The sequence below is a fragment of the Panthera tigris genome, chromosome A2, assembly GCF_018350195.1.
Source record: "Panthera tigris isolate Pti1 chromosome A2, P.tigris_Pti1_mat1.1, whole genome shotgun sequence".
In the NCBI taxonomy this organism is placed as follows: Eukaryota; Metazoa; Chordata; class Mammalia; order Carnivora; family Felidae; genus Panthera; species Panthera tigris.
In genome coordinates this window covers 7,481,674-7,500,016 of record NC_056661.1, presented here as the reverse complement: position 1 = coordinate 7,500,016, position 18,343 = coordinate 7,481,674, and the positions used below count along the sequence as shown (strand labels likewise).

The window sequence follows — 18,343 nt, the reverse complement described above, 5'->3', positions numbered from 1 at the left end:
GAGGGGCTTGAACTCACGAGCCGTGAGATCATGACCTGAGCCCAAACCAAGAGTCAGATGCTTAACCGACTGAGCCGCCCAGGCGCCCACATCACTGCTATTCTTAACGCCATACTACAGATGGGGAAATGGAAGCTCGGGGTGGTTGAGTCACGTGCCCAAGGTCACGCAACAAAGCTGGAACTTCTACTCAAGTGACCGGCTCCAGAGTCAGAGCCTTCAACGACTATGTTCTGTGGCCTCACTTTGGCTGGAGGAATTGAATGCCTTTGCGACTCACTTCTTTGAAACCCCGGAATGTGTGTCAGAGATGCAACCAAATGACAAAGGGTCTGAACCCCGCATTAACTTGCCGCCCGCAGGGACGTACACGGAGCCCGTGGAACTGGGTTTTCAGGCAGTCCCGGCACCTGGCTGCCCCTGTGAGTTATTAGCTGGCAGGTTGGTCCCTTGTCACCTCCCGGCCACGCTCTCCAGCCTTCAAGGCTTCCTCCCTCCAGCCCCCACCTGGGAGCCTCGCAGCAAACACCTCCATTTTGTGCAGGGGCGTCCCTGGCGGTGGCATGAAATGCCTCAGCCAGCCACGGAAGATAAATTTCCCCCACGACGACCTTTTCCACGCGCCGACGGATTGATTTCAGAAATCCATCCCCGGCCAATATGCCGAGCCCCAGCCCCCGCCGCGGGCGCTGATGGCTGCAAATTTATGCCCAGTCCAGAAATTGAATTCCTGTAAGTCGAGGGAAGTGTCGGAAAAGCTCACCCAGGCTCATTTTTACTTCTGACAAACTTCAGGCGAGAGATTAAACCCCAGCCAGTGTCTTCCAGCAGCAGGGGCTGTGGTGGCGGGGAAATGACCTCGATGGGGGCATTTTTCTCCCATCCCTGCTTTCAGCTTGGCCTGCCAGGGCTGAGGAATAAAAAGCAGTCAGACCCCCAGGCCTGGGCGGTTAAAGGGAATTCCCATCTCTGCCCTGCTAATGTCAGAAGAGGGGCATGCTCTGTGTACCCGAAGGCAGGCCCCTGGGTCCCCATGGCAAATATTGAACCGTTCAGAGGGATGGGAAAGAAAGCTTCTAATTCGTCTCCATCACCAGCCAGCCTCCCGCACCAGCTCCTGAGGCTGGCTCAGTCTCGGCAACTTTGTGAGTTTTTTTTTTTTTTTAATGTTTCTCCATTTACTTTAGAGAGAGAGACAGAGCGTGAGAGGGGGAGGGATACAGAGAGAAAGGAAGACACAGAATCTGAAGCAGGCTCCAGGCTCCGAACTGTCAGCACAGAGCCCGACGTAAAGCTCAAACTCACGGAACCGTGAGATCATGATCTGAGCCGAAGTCAGCCGCTTAACTGACTGAGCCACCTAGCCACCTGTGAGATTCTAATTAAGCTTCCTGGGCCTGGGACAGAGAGGACATCAAAGTGTGGATGATTCCAGGGCCCCAACCCCCCCACCCTGCCCCTGCCAGAGGCCCAAAAGCCGGGGAGGGGGAAACAGAGAAATCGAGTGACAGATCTGGGAAGGAAGAAACCCATCCTGCTATAAAGATCTTTCTCACTTGCCTTGAAAAACGAGACATCTGATGCAAATGTAGCCGCTTCTATTTGGTACAAAACCCCCTAAATATTAAAGAAATAGATCCTTGATGTCTACAAAGAAAGGATCAAAAAGGAACCCTTCTGAAGAGAGAAGAGCTTTTATTTCGCTGTGAACTTTTCTAGATCTAGCCTCTGGCAGGGATGCCTACAGAACACGGGGTGTGGGAGAATAAAGAAATGATTGCCATTCATGTATTCATTCATTTAGGAAGTGTCTGTGAAGCAGCTACTGTGTGCCAGGCATCGGGCTGTGTGCCAGGAAACCACAGGGAGAAATCAGGACCCGGTTTCTGCCCTTCAAAGCACAGGGGCATGTGCAAAGTCCTTGACCACTAGTCCTCAAAACTGGCAAGGTCCTGAGAAACAGGGAAAGACCGAGAAACTATCACAGAACGGAGGAGATGAAGGAGCTGTGATAACTAAATACAACGTGAGACTCTGGGCCAGAAAAAGGACATGAGTGGAAAAACTAGGGAAATCCGATAAAGCCTGGAGTTTAGTTGTAGTGACGCACCAGGGTTGGTTTCCGTCGTCGTGACAGGTGTACCGTGGGTATGTAAAAGGTTAGCACCGGGGGGAATTGGGTGGGTGGCGGGCATATGGAAGCTGTCTGTCCTATCTTCACAACTTTGCTGTCAATCTAACATTATTCCAAAATTAAAAAAAAATTAAAAATAAGACAGCAGGGGACATGGAACTATTCTAGAACATTGCTGGTTCTGTGGGTTGATATAAAAGGTCCTACCGACCGGGCACACACTATGTGCCAGGCACTGTGGTTGACTCTTGACATGTACTAACTCCTTGTCCTGATGACAACTGTGTGAGGCCTGGCTTTTATGATCACAATGTTTAGATGAGAAAGCAGAGAGGTTAAGGAAGGCACAGAAGGTTTGGGCTACTTGCCCCAAGCCACACAAAAAGGAACAGATCAGAATTTGGACTGAAGCAGCCTGTGTTGTAAAACTCTATGGCTGCCTGTATTAACATGTACTAACTGTATTACATGTATTAACTGAGCAGCTATTATTCTCTTCAGGGTCTGAGTAAAGAAACACATCTTTGAGGGATTTTATGGATTTTAATATGGGGAATTGTTTACAAACATGGTGCAAGAGATACGAAACTAAACAAGGGATGGAGATGAAACCCAGAGATTAACAACAGCAGACAGCCTCTATCCCCCAGGACTTGGCGTCAAGTAGAAAAGGTGGTACATGGGCGCCTGGGTGGCTCAGTCCGTTGGGCGGCCGACTTCGGCTCAGGTCACGATCTCGCGGTCCGTGAGTTCGAGCCCCGCGTCGGGCTCTGTGCTGACTGCTCAGAGCCTGGAACCTGTTTCAGATTCTGTGTCTCTCTCTCTCTCTCTGACCCTCCCCCATTCATGCTCTGTCTCTCTCTGTCTCAAAAATAAATAAACGTTAAAAAAAAATTTAAAAAAAGGAAAAGGTGGTACAAACAGAGCTTGGGAGTGGAGCTGTTGGTGGAAGCTTAAGCCACAGAGGAGATGTAGCTATGGCTATAACACAGGAGGCAGCAAGGGGGAAAATACCCCTGCTTATCCCTTTGTCCCGCCCTCAGATCATCCATAAATTCCTTCCATTGGCTGCATCTTCCTGGAAGCCAGAGGGCAAGGCAGTGTGGGAAATGTAGTTCCCAACCATACAGAGCAGGGGCAGTCATCAAGCAGCTTACGCTTAAGTGTGTTTGTGTGTGTGTGTGTGTGTGTGTGTGTGTGTGCATGCGCGCGCACGTGTGTGCACTCAAGGGTCAGAGGACATTTTTAATCTCCATTTTACAAATGACAGAGGCCAAGTGATCTGCTTAAGAACTCACAAAAACTCAGGGGAGGCTGAGAATTCATCCAGGCTTGACGGGGCAGGACTAGTGACTAGCTTTATATGGAGGGCACCTGGAGCTATGCAGGGTTCAATGTGGAGGTGACCTGTTGAAAGCCAGCTCTGGCTTCTCTGGGGAGAATGGATCAGAGGTGTAAGTTTTGAGGCCAAGCTTCTATGGAGGGAGAGACTTTTCTTCCCTGAGCATAGTGACTAAGCAAGTATTTGAGAGTCTGAGAGGCCAGCATCCAGATGCGAGCTTGGATACTTACCAGCCCTGTGAGTTTGGACATCTGACTTTCCTCTCTGTGCCTCAGTTGTTCCATCTGTAAAATGGATCTGGTGTTAGTGCCTACCTCATTGCATGAGGGGAGGCTATAAGGACTTCATTTTTGTAAAGCAGCTTAGACGAATGTCTTAGTCTGTCCGGGCTGTATAACACAGGTAGTATAGATGCAGGGGCTTAAGCAACCAACAGTTACTTGTCCCAGTTCTGGAGGCTGGGAAGTCCATCAACGTGCCGGTGGATTCGGTGTCTGATGAGAGCCAGATTCCTGGCTCATAGCATCTTCACGTGGTGGGAGGGATAAGGGAGCTCTCTGGGGTCTCTTATCAGGGCACCGATCTCCCTCCCATAGGGCTCACCTTCAAATACCTTCACACTGGGGGTTAGGTTTCAACATATGAATTTTAGGGAGACAGAGAGACGTTCAGCCCATAGCAAAGGGCACGCTCTTCAAGAGTTAAATAAACTATGAAACCTCAGTGGCTGCTCCTCTCCTTCATCCATTCCACGATTTAAATCCCATCTCTCTACAGCCAGCATCCAAATGCACATCTCAGACCAGACTCTTGATTGCCACCCCCCATCTGCCCCTCCCCCTGCCACAGACCCCCTTCTCCAGCCTTCTCCATCTCAGTAAATGACACCCCCACCACCCACCCTGTTGTTCGGCTCCCCCATTTTCCTTCCACCCTCAGCAAATCCTGTGAGCTCTGACTTGTCTGTCCCCATGACATCTACCCTGGGGAAAGCTCTCATCATGGCTCACCTGAACAACTGTGCAGTGAGCAGCAAGTTCAAAGGCCCTGGGGTGATAAAGACTCAGGAGTCATTGAGGATCTGAAAGGAGGCCTGTGAAACTCAGCAGGCTTAGGAGGGAGTTGGTTCCCTCCCAGAAAGCTCTCTTCAACTAGGGTGTTCTTGAGTGTTGGGGGTGGGGTGGAAGGGACTTACAGTTTCTCAAAGCAAGCTTCTCTGATGACTGGCATGACCCTTGTATGAGAACTTGTAGCCTTGATGCAAACCTCTGTCCATAAGCCCTACTTTAGGACTGTCTGCAGGGATTCATGGTGGTTCCAGCACAGTCTGGGCCACACTCGGAGGGAAGGGGCTGAGTTTGTAAATACTTGCACAATGCAAGCCTTCCTTGGACTTGAGTGGGGGAGGTCAGTCGAACGGAGAGACCTGTGTCTCTTCCTGTATTTCCCAAGAAAATCTATGTCATTGATTATTGGTCCACACTGGCACTATGATGGCAGAGCCCAAGACGTCCTGGAACATAAGTCCTGGCTTGACAGGGGCTCCAGGGGTGCTGAGGGCCTCCTGCCAAGGCTTGGGGGCCTTCCGAGGGTAAGAGGTTGTGCCGTGCTGCCGGCTTGGATAGCCTCTCAGGACAAGGCGGGTTAACTGCATTGAGAGTGAGTGAATGAATGAATGAGCTCATAGTCACCACCAGCCACAGGCTGTCACCGGCAAAGCCCCAGCTGCTTAGGCTGCGGAGACCCAGTTGGCATAGGTGAGCTGATAATGTCCTTAACACCTGTCACGCTTATCACTCAGGGGGGGCATTTGCCCAATACCTCGGGGTCTGACAGGAGCAGTCTGCTATTATCTCAAGCCCTCCAAAGGGACGTGGCCCCTGTCATAGCTCAGACGTGGCAGACAGGCATGTCCCTGATTATTCATCACGGCCCTTCTGCCGTCGCGGCCGTCAGGGAGAAGCCATGCCTGCTTCTGAGCCTGCCCGGTGTCTCTCTCCAGCCTGACATCACAAGATCCCTGATCCCTCCCTAGGACAGACGGAAGCTAGTCTGGTGGCAGAAGGGGGAATGGATGGTGGACCTATCAAGAAGTTTGCTCTCTGTCCCGCTGGCCAACCACTGTCCGATCATCCAACGAACATTCAGTGTGCCAGGCCCGGGGGCTGCAGTTGGTGACAAAGCAGACAGAATTCTCCACCCCCATGCCGGTTCCCATGCAGGGGCAGAAGCAGGCTTTGGGCTAGTGGTCACGCCCGTGAGGTCCTAATGGCCATCGGGCTCAGGCCCTGAAGGAGGACTGAGAAGGTGCGACGTGGAGGTGTAGACCGTGGAGTCAGATGGCCTGCGTTTGAAGCCCGGGACGGTACAAGAGACTGTGACGCTCTGGGGAAGAGATTTGAACCCTCTGCCCCAGTTTCTTCCCCTTACCAAAGGCAGAGAACGGCAGTGCCTGCTGGTCACCTACTTACAAAGTCCTTAGAACGATGCTTGACATAGAGTAAGAAGCAGAAATGTTAGGGAAAGCCAGCCCAGGATGCCTTGAGAGGTGGGTGACATGGGGCAGGGACAGCGAGACTGCTTTTGGAAGAGACATTTATGCGACAGCCCCAGGAACGGGAAGAGTTAGCCCGGCTGTGAGATGGGGCAAGAGTGTTGATGGCAGAGGGTCCCGCCAGGGCGAAGGCCTGGAGGCGGGAAAAGCAGGGTGTTTGGGCAAGACCAGAGGACGGGCCAGAGACAACGGCCGTGTCACCTTGTTGCTTGCTGGCGTAGGAGATGCTCCGGGACAGGGGGCCGACTGAGCCACATGGGGACGAGGACGGGGCAAGTGTCTCTGCCCATCTTCCATGGGGCTCACTCCTCTCCAACGTCGGCCTTTCAACTCTTCATCATCCTGCAGCCTCCGCCCCAGCTCCACGGGACTCTCCCGAGTTCTTCCGGATCATCTCGGTTCAGTGCCTGCATCAAGGTCAGACCATTTTGACTTCAGGAAGTTAGCAAATTGGCTTTAGAGTCATGAGGGTAATAATAATAAATGCAAACACATAGCAGTTACTACGTGCCGATGACTGTTACCAGTTGCTCTCACAAAAAGCATTAATTCATTCACGCTTCCCACGAGCCCTATGAGGTAGGTACAATTACCGTGTCCATTTTCCAGATGAGGAAACAGAGGCTGTGCATTTAACAGAGGTTAAATGACTTGCCCAGGCCAGACAACAAGCGAGTGGCCAAGTCAGGACATAGACCCAGGCAGCCTGACCCCCGGACTCTGCGGTTAACCACCTGGCTCTTCTCTACCATCCGAGTGGGAGTAAGAAACAGCCAAAGGAAATGAGTTGTTTCTGGATAAGTTTTGTTTTCTTTTGTTTTTTTTTTTTAAGATTTTATATTTTTTTAAGTAATCTCTACACCCAACATGGGGCTCGAACTCACAACCCCGAGATCAAAAGTTGCATGCTCCATGGACTGAGCCAGCCGGGCGCCCCTGTCGTGAGGTTTTTTAACTGGAAAAATATGCAATGTGGTATTAGTTTCAGGTGCACAACAAAGCGATCTGATGATTCTATACATTATGCAATGCTCACCCCGAGAAGTGTAGTCCCCATCTGTCCCCATCCAACGTTGTTACAATATATTGACTACATTCCCTGTGCTGTACTTTTCATCCCTGTGACTTATTTATTTTAAAACTGCAAGTTTGTGCCTCTTAATCCCTTCACCTATTTTGCCCATCCCCCCTTTCCCCCCCCCGCTCCTCCCCAGTGTAAGAATGTTGTCTGGAAAGATCCTGGTGCCATCACAGGGACTCCTTTTTGGGAGGATCGTGGGAGAGATCCTTGCCTGTTCTTGGTACCGAAAATAGTTAAGCTCGCTCCTAAGCAGCTGGTGTGCTTTTGTTTCAGGACACTGGGAACCATATAAATGACCAGCTTTCCCTTTTTGAGCTGGCTGCTAAGGAACTTCGAGCCAAATTTATGGCTTGACCATATGCTGGCTGTTCGGGTTTTAAAGGGATGAGTTTTTCTTAGCCTAATTTTTGGCTCTGTCTACCTCCCCACTTTTCTCTCTCTTCCTCGTCTCCGTTGCAAAAAAAAAAAAGGGGTGGGGTGGGGGGGAGGAGGTTGAAAAATCTTTCCAAGACCAATATGTGCTCACTGTAGGAAACTTAGAAGATAAAATCAATCTGAAGATGACCATAAAAATCCCCGCTAATCTCCTATTTTCACGGCTGCATAGTATTCCCTCCTGCGCATACACCTTAAGTTTTGAAATCAAGCCCCCTGCCGTCAAAGAACTGAAGGGAGAAAACTCCAGGTGTCCAATTTTAAACAGCGCTTTAATGAGCATCGTTGCAGCAGTCCTGTGCTTGTCCACACGGTTTCCCTGGGCCAAATTCTTAGACTCGGATTGGCTGGGTTAAATACACAAGCAGAAACCTGGAGGCTTTCGCTCTGGATTGGCAGACTGCCCTCCAGAAACATCTAATTCCTACTCTCCTATCTAATTGGAGCTATCGTGTGGTGGTTTACATACCCTTGTAAACCACTTGCAGTCCTCTCTGGAACAAGGCAGGGTACAAATAAATATATATGCCCCAAGCCACTTCTGCCTCCTGATGAAATTACCCGGCCTCAAATGCAATAATATCCTTGTCTTATTAAGAGGCAGCCGCTAGCTCTGTTCCTGTTGGGTAAACCCCGGTAGCCAGTGCTCCACGGATGGCTGGCCCGGGATCCTGTAAGCGATCCTTCTGCCCCCGGAAGAGCCAGGAATTGTTTTTGAACCAAGATGTAAGTAGCAGAGCCGTAGGCCGCGATGATGAGCCAGGGTGTGACAGCGAGAGGAATTTTTCCTGCGTGTCAATCCTGGACCTGTCACGGGGGACTGCTGCTTTAATTGGGGCGCAGCATCCTTGGTGAAAGTGTTGGAAAAAATCGCAGCCAGAAAAGACGATTTGAGAAGCGGCTACTTGAGCGCATAGCTTACCCGCTTAGAGCCCATTAGCAGGAATATTAAACTCAGTACCAGCAGCTCGGCCAAGAGAGCAGCTGGCTTCTCCAGTACATTTGCCCCAGCAGTGGTGAGACAGGCCGCCTGACTGGAGGTTTCTGTACCTGGACGGTTCCTGGGCTCGCACACCTGCTGTTATGAGCATTTTTCTTAGGGCAGGCCCTTCTCTACCCCTACGACTGTGCCCTCCACAAGTTCATGACCGAGGTTCTGAGCTAAACCCAGTCTGAGAGAGCTGGCATGCGGACTCTCAAACAAGGAGCCTTCCAGGACTCCAGTGGGTCCCGGGGACATGAACTTGACTGCGTATTTGAACTTGAACCCGCCAGGCAAAAGTCCGGGTCTCTGCTGTGCTGAGATTTGGCAGCCGAGCCTCAGGCATTTAATTACATTGCTGCAGAGAACATTTCAGCGAGGTGCGTCCAGCGCAGACAATTATTTTAGGAAAGCCGTGGAGGCCTTCCCTCCTTGCCACTTAAATCTTTCTTCTCTTTTACAATTCAATATTTCATATGTTGAGAGAAAATGGCTTGTTTGCTTCAAAGGACACACTAGGAATTGCAGAAAGGAGATGTTCATTATGTTGAACCGGCTGCTTTGTCTCTGAACAAATGAGAATCTCAGGAGGGGGGTGTTGTCCAAATGGCTTGGGGATCAGAGCCAGGGGAACATGGATGGGGGTGCTTAGTCTCAAGTTCTTTCTTTCTTTCTTTCTTTCTTTCTTTCTTTCTTTCTTTTCTTTCTTTTCTTTCTTTCTTTCTTTCTTTCTTTCTTTCTTTCTTTTCCTTCCTTCCTTCCTTCCTTCCTTCCTTCCTTCCTTCCTTTCTTTTCTTGTTTCATTGTAAACAACTAGACTTGTCATGAAAGGAGACGAGGCTAGTTTCACATTCTCCTGGAACCAAGGGGCAAGGTGTTCTTGGACCGCCCTTCTGGTCCTAGGTCAGGCTCCCTGCAGAAGCAGAGCTGGTGGGGAGGAGTTGAGCGTTAAGTATCCACCTGGGGGGTGATACCGGGAGGAACCAGTAGGAGAAGTGAGCCGGGAAGTGAAGGACTCCTGTGCAGGGTGAGCTAAGGAACAGGGTGTCCCCGTGGGCACCTGGGACACAGCCCTGGAAAGCTGCCTGCAGCATGCATCTCAGAGCTCTCCTACGGGACCGGCCAGAGGGCTACTTGTCTATCACTGGCTCCTATGTGTGGCTTCGTTGGGGACTGCTGGGTGGGAGGGGCTTCTGCTGCGTGCCCAGTGCAAAGGCAGAGCAGGCTGGGACTTACATACAGAGGAAGCCTTTGCAGTGGGGGATTCTGGTGTTTCTGTAGTTAAGGCCTGGGAGGCTTGAGTGTGGCTTCCCGCCCCCCCGCCCCCAATCATACCTGCATGCAAGGAAGGCTGGGTGACTTCACTGCTCCATGGGGGAGGCATGGACTGTTAAAAAGGGGGATTCCCCCCAGGGGCGCCTGGGTGGCTCAGTCGCTTAAGCATCTGACTTCGGCTCAGGTCATGATCTCGTGGTTCGTGGGTTCGAGCCCCGCGTCGGGCTCTGTGCTGACAGCTCGGAGCCTGGAGCCCACTTCGGATTCTCTGTCTCCCTCTCTCTCTGCCCCTCGCCTGCCTGCTCTCTGTCTCTCTCTTAAAAAATAAATTAACATTTAAAACATTTAAAACTAAATAAACATTCAAAAAGGGGGACCCCCCCAACTTCAAAAAGCGTGTACATAAATAAGGCACAAAGAATATCTAATTACAATCATTTCAGATGGCGTTTATGAATGGCTTACTTTTCTTATAAATTAGTGGGGGAGTCAGGCTCATCTGTACAATTACATCAGTCGCTCACTTTACAATAAGCTTTAAAAAAAAAAAAGAATTCACTGAGTGGGAGAGAAAAAGGTGGGCTATTAGCTGGTGTCTCCAAGATTGCTCGTAACTCACGGTCTGGCTTATCTCTGCTATGGCTCGTGGGAACAGCTTCTGTGGGGCGATCAGTTAACCGCTGTCCAAATGAACAATTATTGTGAGGCTTTGTTTCTCTGTAAAACACTTGGGTTTTATGAGGACTTTTTCCGGGTATGTAGGAACGCATCCTGGATAGGACCACAGTCTTTCATTTCCCACCTCTACGGCCACCACCCATCCTTGTTCGCCGGGACCGATGCAGTGTCATTTGCCCTGGTCTTCTGCCCTGGCCCCCCCGTCTGTCCCCAGCAACCGCCCCCCCCAACCACCTGTGTCTGTGAACACCTGAGTCAGGTGACATCCCTTCTCGTTCAGAACCCTCTGTGGCTCCCACCTCACTCAGAGGAAAAACCAAAGTCTTCCCCACCAACCCACAGGTCCTGAAGATGCGGTCCTGCCCCCTCCCTGCTCTCACCCCCCTACTCACCACCTTTCACACTCTGCTTCAGCCACGCCAGCCTTTTCCGTGTGCCCCGAACCTACCAGGCATGACCGTGCCTCAGGGCCTTTGCACTTGTCCTTATCTCTGCCTGGAACCTCCTTCCTGAGATATCTGCATGGCTCATCCCTCACCGGCTTCAGGTCTTGACTCAAATGACACGTTGTTGGAGCCACCCTGACGTTGCAGATTCCCTGTATGGCACTCATCACCCTTTAAATATTTGGCATTTACTTGCCTATTTCTGTCTTTGTCTAATGTAAGCTCCTAGAAGAGCTTTTGTGTTTGGGCATTTTGTTTACTGCTGTGTTTTCAGTCTCCAGAATGGAGCCTGACACACAGTAGGAGCTTAACAAGTGTTTGGTCGAACAAAGGAGACCGTACTTCCCTGATGAAAACAAAAAGATTGGGGCTTGTGACTAAGTCTGGTATGTTCTGGTGAAACTCCAGGGGGCCTGATCTGGGGACCACCATGTTCTATCCTGTGATCACTCACTTCTTTTCGAACCCTGTTGCTCAAACACGTCCGGATATTGATTTGAATTTGTGGTGTCAAAAGTGTCCCCTGTCCTTTCGTTTTCCCCTGGCTCACTCTGAATGTCCCTTCTCTGAGGTACCTCCTCTGAAATCCCAGCCTGACGAAGACCCCCGTTACTCCCTGCACTTTCTTTGGAGCATTGACTGCAGTGAATGGTTCCAGAAGTATCCGTGGATTTTCATGTTTGATGTCTGTTTCCTCCATCCATGGACAACGGGCCAGATATGTTTTCTTTACCCCTCTTTTCCTAGCCCTATCCCAGACCCTATGCCAGGCATAAAATAGGCACTCGCTAGGTATTTTCTAATAAGTGTAGAAAATTTTGTAGTTCCCTGAAGCACATTAGCATTTCAAAGGCTCTGATAAGTCCTGCATCAAAGGAACACGTTTCACGGAGCAACACACAAATTTATTTGATCACTGAGCACACCTGGAAAGATTGCTAGTGTTCTGAAGGAGCATGGCTCAGGAAACACAGCCGTGCCTGATCCCTGAATTATATGAGCATCATAAATTGACCTGAAATTTATTTTTTATTTTTTTTCCGTTTTAAAAAAAATTTTTTTTGAACGTTTTTTATTTTGTTCTTGAGAGACAGAGAGAGAGAGAGACAGAGCAGGAGCGGGGCAAGAGAGAGAGGGAACACCGAATCCGAAGCAGGCTCCAGGCTCTGAGCAGTCAGCACAGAGCCCGACGCGGGGCTGGAACTCACGGACCGCAAGATCATGACCTGAGCGAAGTCGGACGCTTAGCCGACTGAGCCACCCGGGCGCCCCGACCTGAAGTTTAATTTAGGAGTCTGAAGTGATGCCTTCTATTCGAGGGCTTGGAAGTCTCTGTGAGGATTCTGTCGCCCTCTCGCCGTTACCTTATCTGGGCTTCTCAGGAGCAGGGGTGGAGGGTGGAGATGACAACAGTATATCCAGAGTCCATGTGTCACCGTGGGCTGGGAAAGCAGAGAGGGAGCTCCAGGTTTGGGGATCAGTACGAGTGGGTCTGCGTCCCACTGGCGGTTACGGAGGCAGTGCTGTGTGTATGCGAACACGTGTGCGAGGATGAATTCCTGTGTTGTGGAAGGGCTCGAATCCCACAACTCCTTGCCGCGCTCCTGAACCGCCACCCCCCCCCCCCATACCTGTCTCATCATCTGGCAAATGGGTCTCCTTGAGGAGGGATTGAGATCACAGGCACCAGGCGCTCAGCACATGGTCCAGCACATTCCAGGGCATCTGTCGTTTCCCTGGGTCCCCTTTCTCCCCCAGCATGGGCCGGGGGAATCCCCTACCGGGCTCCTGCTCTCTGACCCCCCGACTTCCCCGCAGACCCTCTTCCAGAGCCCCGAGGAGGGCTGGCAGCTCTACACCTCGGCCCAGGCGCCCGACGGGAAATGCATCTGCACGGCTGTGATCCCGGCGCAGAGCACCTGCTCCCGCGACGGCCGGAGCCGGGAGCTGCGGCAGCTGATGGGGAAGGTAAGAGCAGACTGTGAAAAGCGCTCGGGTCCCACCCTGCCCTCGGCCCCCGTCCAGGTCAGCCGGGGCCAGATCCAGCCATCCAGATTGTTCAGAGCTGGTGGATAACCCGGCTGCCCTCCAGGTGGATATTTTCTTCTTTGGAGGCGAAGCTGAGCGTTGCGTGGGGAGGCGGCATCCGAGTCACCGGACTCGCCTGCTAAAAAAGTGTCTTGTGTGTCCCTTGGGGAGGGGTCTCACCCTCCAACCCCAAGAGGTTTATGTAAGATTCCATCCCCTTGTGATTGGGGCTGATATAAAACAGTCCCCATTCAACCTCGCCCGCCCCCAGGATGCTCTGATGCCCTTTGTGGACTGACTGCTGTCCCTTGATAGTATCCAGCCGACCTGCTCACTAGTCAGCTCCGATGTCAGTGTTGAAAGGGACCAGCTACCTCTCGTCATCACCCTATAGACGAGGAAGCTGAGGGTTTCGTAGGGAACGGAAGAGACCCTGGTCAGCACTGGAGTCTCCCGGCCACTAACCCTGCAGGATCCTGGCCCTGCCCGCGACACCGGAACTGGCCTCCCCGCCAGTTTGGGACATCCGTGTGGCATCCCCTGATTGTTGACAATGGCTCTAAAAACGTTCTGTGGCGTCGGGGTGGGCGTCAGGCCGTTAGGTTTCTGAGACCTTCCAAGTGTCGTGTGAACAAGGGGTTCAGGAGAGTGCGTGTTGTGACAAGCAGCCGGGATCGTCTCTGAGTTCACCTTAGGCAGGGAGAAGCGGGAGCCGGGGGTCCTCATTCTGCGTTAGGAGAGGCTGGGGCAAGGGAAGCTGGAAAGCACTTGCTGAGCGTCTAGTTTAGGCCAGCGCCGGGCCCCGGTGATTTAGCTGTGGACAAGCTAGACGCGGGGCCTGCCTGCGAGGACCCCACCTGAAGGAGGCAGAGGGCTGGAGCTGGAGTCTGCGAGGGAAAGGGGGCTGGTGGCCGCAGTGGGAGGACACGAAGAGGAGGCAGGTGAGGAGGGGGGACCAGCCCGCAGGGCCTGCAGGGGAGGGTGATCCCGTGTTCCTTTCGCAAAGCTCCCTCTGGCTGCCGAGTGAAGAACTGACCGCTGGGGGCCACAGTGCAAGCAGGGAGACCGGGAGGCAGGGAGGCAGGGGAGAGAGGTGGGAGCTGACGATCGCCTGGGCGTGTCATTGGGAGGTTGCCGGTAAGAGCAGGGGAGGCGGTTGGCTGGGTGTTTGGCCTCTGGCTCCGTCAGGCCCGGTCTGTGGCATCTCAGGGGGGCGGGGAGGGCAGGAGTCTGGCTCTCCCTAACCCTCCCAAGCTCCTAGGTCCAGAACGTCTCCCAGTCCATGGAGGTCCTTGAGCTGCGGACGTACCGTGACCTCCAGTACGTGCGCAGCATGGAGACCCTCATGCGAAGCCTGGACGCACGACTCCGGGCGGCCGATGGGTCCCTCTCGGCCAAGAGCTTCCAGGTGGGTCCTTCTGGGTCAGCTCAGGAGCCGAGGAAAGAATTGGGATCAGCGCCCATTACTTCTGAGAGTAGTCATGTCTGAGGAGGACCAAGGGTAGGCTGGGATCTAGGGTCTAGTAGGGACCAAATGTCAAGAGCCAGGGGTGCATCAAAGATAAGGGGTGAGGGGGCGCCTGGGTGGCTCAGTCGGTTAAGTGTCCGACTCTCGGCTCAGGACACGATCTCGTTTTGTGAGTTCGAGCCCCGCATCGGGCTCTGTGCTGATGGCATGGAGCCTTCTTGGGATTCTCTCTCTTTTCCTCTCTGTCGCTCCCCTGCTCATGCATGTGAGCTCTCGCTCTCTCTCTCTTTCTCTCAAAAAAAAAAAAAATAATAAGGCGTGAGGCTATGGGTCAAAGGTTGGGGTCAGGCCTGGGTCAAAGGTCAGGGGCTAGGATCAGTGAGGGTTCCGTGTTGGCGGGCAGGAACTGAAGGACAGGATGTCGGAGCTGCTGCCCCTGAGCTCAGTCCTGGAGCAGTACAAGGCGGACACGCGGACCATCGTGCGCCTGCGGGAGGAAGTACGGAATCTCTCCAGCAGCCTTGCTGCCATCCAGGAGGAGATGGGCGCCTACGGCTACGAGGACTTGCAGCGGCGGGTGATGGCCCTGGAGGCCAGGCTCCATGCCTGTGCCCAGAAGCTGGGTATGCCTTGACCCTTGACTTTGACCCCTGACTTGCACGCCCAACCCTAATGCCACCCGTGTGCCCAGAAGCTGGACACGGTTTTGACTTCCAACTTCTGAACTTTGACCTTTGACTTCCCTACCCAAGGCCCAAAATAGACCCAGAAACTGGAAATGGCCCTGACTCTTGACTTCCAGTCTCTTACCCTCAACCTGACTCCATCTTGGGACCAGATTTCTGGATCCTCCCTCAGCCCTGGTCCCAGCTCTTCCCGGTTTGATCGAACCGCACCGTCCTTGCCCTGCCTCTTCCCATTCTCCACCCTCATCGGCCCTGTTCCTGCCTCCCAGGCTGTGGGAAGCTGACTGGGGTCAGTAACCCTATCACCGTTCGGGCCATGGGATCCCGCTTCGGCTCCTGGATGACCGACACGATGGCCCCCAGTGCGGACAGCCGGGTGAGTGACTGTGCCCACCCCAGGGGTCAGAGCCTGGGGAGACAGCCTGTGACCACCCACAGGTGCCCAGCAATTCCACACCAATTCTTTTCTTGTAGCCTCAAGTGTCATAAGATCTCCGGGGCCCTTGACCCTCCCCTTGACTGTCTCGTAACCACCAGGTGACCAAGGGCCTTCCAGCCCTGAAAATCGCCAAGTCTGTTGACCTTTGGACTTCTGGTGGCCCCCGTGGTCACGACTGCCCATCACCTCTGACCCATTAACCGGAACCATCCATTAACTGCCCTAGTGACTGATACTGGTCACGAGGTGGCCACTGAGTGTCCCGGATTAGAGGTGGTGAACAGCCAGTGCCTCACGATGATCACTGGCCTCCCAGGGATTATGAGGTCCAACCAAGGGGTTAGGAGGTTGGGATGGGGAATCACACTTGGATGTGCATCCCGCTGCCACCAATTCTTAGAGAACCTTGGGCAGGTTCCTTAAGGTCTCTGAGCCTCGATTTCCTTATCTTCAAAATGGTCGTGATGCCGTTGGCATTAAGGGTTTTAAAGTGCTTATTAGCCCAGCAGTCTGCCCCAGGGAGGGCCATCTCGTGGCTACAGGGGTTGCCCACAGGCAGTGAGCGCAACTGACCTCATCACCCGAGGGCTGTCCGGTAACCGCTAACCATCCCGTCTCCGATGACCGGTGAATTCCTGGGCCCCGAGAGTCACCAGGGGCTGCAACTTCCCCTGATCCTTAGGTAGCAAACACCATCCACTCGGTGTCTGTCTTAAGACCGGTGGCGGGTCCCGACCAAACGATCCCGCTACTGGGGCTCTGAGGGGTCATGAAGGGTCACCGGACATCCCACGGCTGACTGATGGCCACTCAGCGACTGCTGATCCCTAATGACCGTGGGTGGTTCCCGTGTGGTTGCTGGGGCCTTCGGGTCCCTGGCGGTGGTCCCGCAGCGACCAGCGGCTCTCTCGTAGGTCTGGTACATGGATGGCTACTACAAGGGCCGGCGGGTCCTGGAGTTCCGCACTCTGGGAGACTTCATCAAAGGCCAGAACTTTATCCAGCACCTGCTGCCCCAGCCGTGGGCGGGCACGGGCCACGTGGTATACAACGGCTCCCTGTTCTACAACAAGTACCAGAGCAACGTGGTGGTCAAGTACCACTTCCGCTCGCGCTCCGTGCTGGTGCAGAGGAGCCTCCCGGGGGCCGGCTACAACAACACCTTCCCCTACTCCTGGGGCGGCTTCTCGGACATGGACTTCATGGTGGACGAGAGCGGGCTCTGGGCCGTCTACACCACCAACCAGAACGCGGGCAACATCGTGGTCAGCCGGCTGGACCCGCACACCCTCGAGGTCGTGCGGTCCTGGGACACCGGCTACCCCAAGCGCAGCGCTGGCGAGGCCTTCATGATCTGTGGCGTGCTCTACGTGACCAACTCCCACCTGGCCGGGGCCAAGGTCTACTTCGCCTACTTCACCAACACGTCCAGTTACGAGTACACGGACGTGCCCTTCCACAACCAGTACTCCCACATCTCCATGCTGGATTACAACCCCCGGGAGCGGGCCCTCTACACCTGGAACAACGGCCACCAGGTGCTCTACAACGTCACCCTCTTCCACGTCATCAGCACCGCCGGGGACCCCTAGGGGCCGCGGCGGCTCAGGCTGCCACACGAGGGCCGGGGCCCTTCTACCCCACCCTTGTCCCTTACTCTGTCTCCGTTCTGCCCTCGCTCTCCCCCGTCCCGTACGTTTTTTCCTCTCCCTCCCGTTTGGCCGGGCTTTCGTTCTCTGCCTCCCCGTTTCTCTTAGTGCATTCTGTGTCTTTTCTCCTTTGTTGGTCTCGAATTTTGATCCTTCACTCTTTCTGCCTTTTTATTAGCGTCCGTCTCTTTTCATTGATCTGACTCTCCAGTTCTTTCCCTGTCTGCCTCTCTCTCTCTCTTCCTTCTTCCCCTCCCTCCTTGTTTCCCACTCCTTCCCCACTCCCTCACTCCATGCCCCGCCTCCCTGCCCCCCACTAAGAGTTGAGTGCATGGATCGGTTTCTTTTTTTATTTACACTCGTTCTTTCCGGGTTGCTGGAATAAACGGGACCTTTGACATTTGATGCTTTCCTTGCTCTGTGTGTCCAGACGGGGCAGAGGAGGCCAGGTGGAGGGAGGCTCAGCCCGAGCCTGGAGACCCATCCCAGCCTGTGCCCCCCTGTGTCCCATGCCACAAGCTGTCCCAAGCCCAGCCTCGGGGTGTGGCAGGAGGGGGGCACGGCTGGGCGAGCCCTTTGGGAAGACGGGCGAAGAGACCCCCATCCAAAGTTGCTTTGTTCAAAAACAATTTGTTTCAAAGCAATTTGATTCAAACAACCGAGAATTCTATCACAAAGATGAAAACAGGCCTCAGATGAATATTCTCCATCACTGGTTTTGCATCACTGAGCCATCTGGCCACTTTTTAAATGTGTGTGTGTGTGTGTGTGTGTGTGTGAGAGAGAGAGAGAGAGAGAGAGAGAGAATTTTTTTTTTAACAATTTGGCTGCTTTTAAGAATTTGGGTATGAGAGAGTGGGACACTAGTATTTTTCCTTTTCTCTTTTTGCTTTGTGATTTCAAAATCATTTTACATGAGTTGCACCTGCTCCTAGTTCACTGAAAAAAAAGAAACAGCCTGAAGGCGCACTGGGTACCTTCAGCCGAACACACCCACACCCTACACCTGGAGCCCATTTACCTCGAGGGGACTGGGGTAGCGATGGGCCTAGAGCTCCTGGAGGGAAGGATGGGAAAAGCTAGGAAGTATGGGAGGCAGGAAGGGGCATGAGAGGGAGTTGAAGAGGTCGGAGAAGCAGAGGCCCA

The 18,343-nt window shown here is 53.2% G+C and overlaps 1 protein-coding gene across 2 annotated transcripts in view; it reads left to right on the top strand.

Moving 5' to 3' along the window:
• The window catches only part of OLFM2 (olfactomedin 2), a 59,478-nt gene extending 41,876 nt beyond the window's left edge, over positions 1-17,602 (top strand). For both annotated transcript variants that reach the window (XM_042978113.1, XM_042978112.1), the window contains exons 2-6: positions 12,746-12,895; positions 14,217-14,363; positions 14,827-15,046; positions 15,379-15,485; positions 16,463-17,602. In XM_042978113.1, the coding sequence (XP_042834047.1) occupies positions 12,746-12,895; positions 14,217-14,363; positions 14,827-15,046; positions 15,379-15,485; positions 16,463-17,140 (1,302 nt within the window). In that variant the 3' untranslated portion in view covers positions 17,141-17,602. The remainder of the gene's footprint in view (positions 1-12,745; positions 12,896-14,216; positions 14,364-14,826; positions 15,047-15,378; positions 15,486-16,462) is intronic.
• Positions 17,603-18,343: the final 741 nt, after the last annotated feature.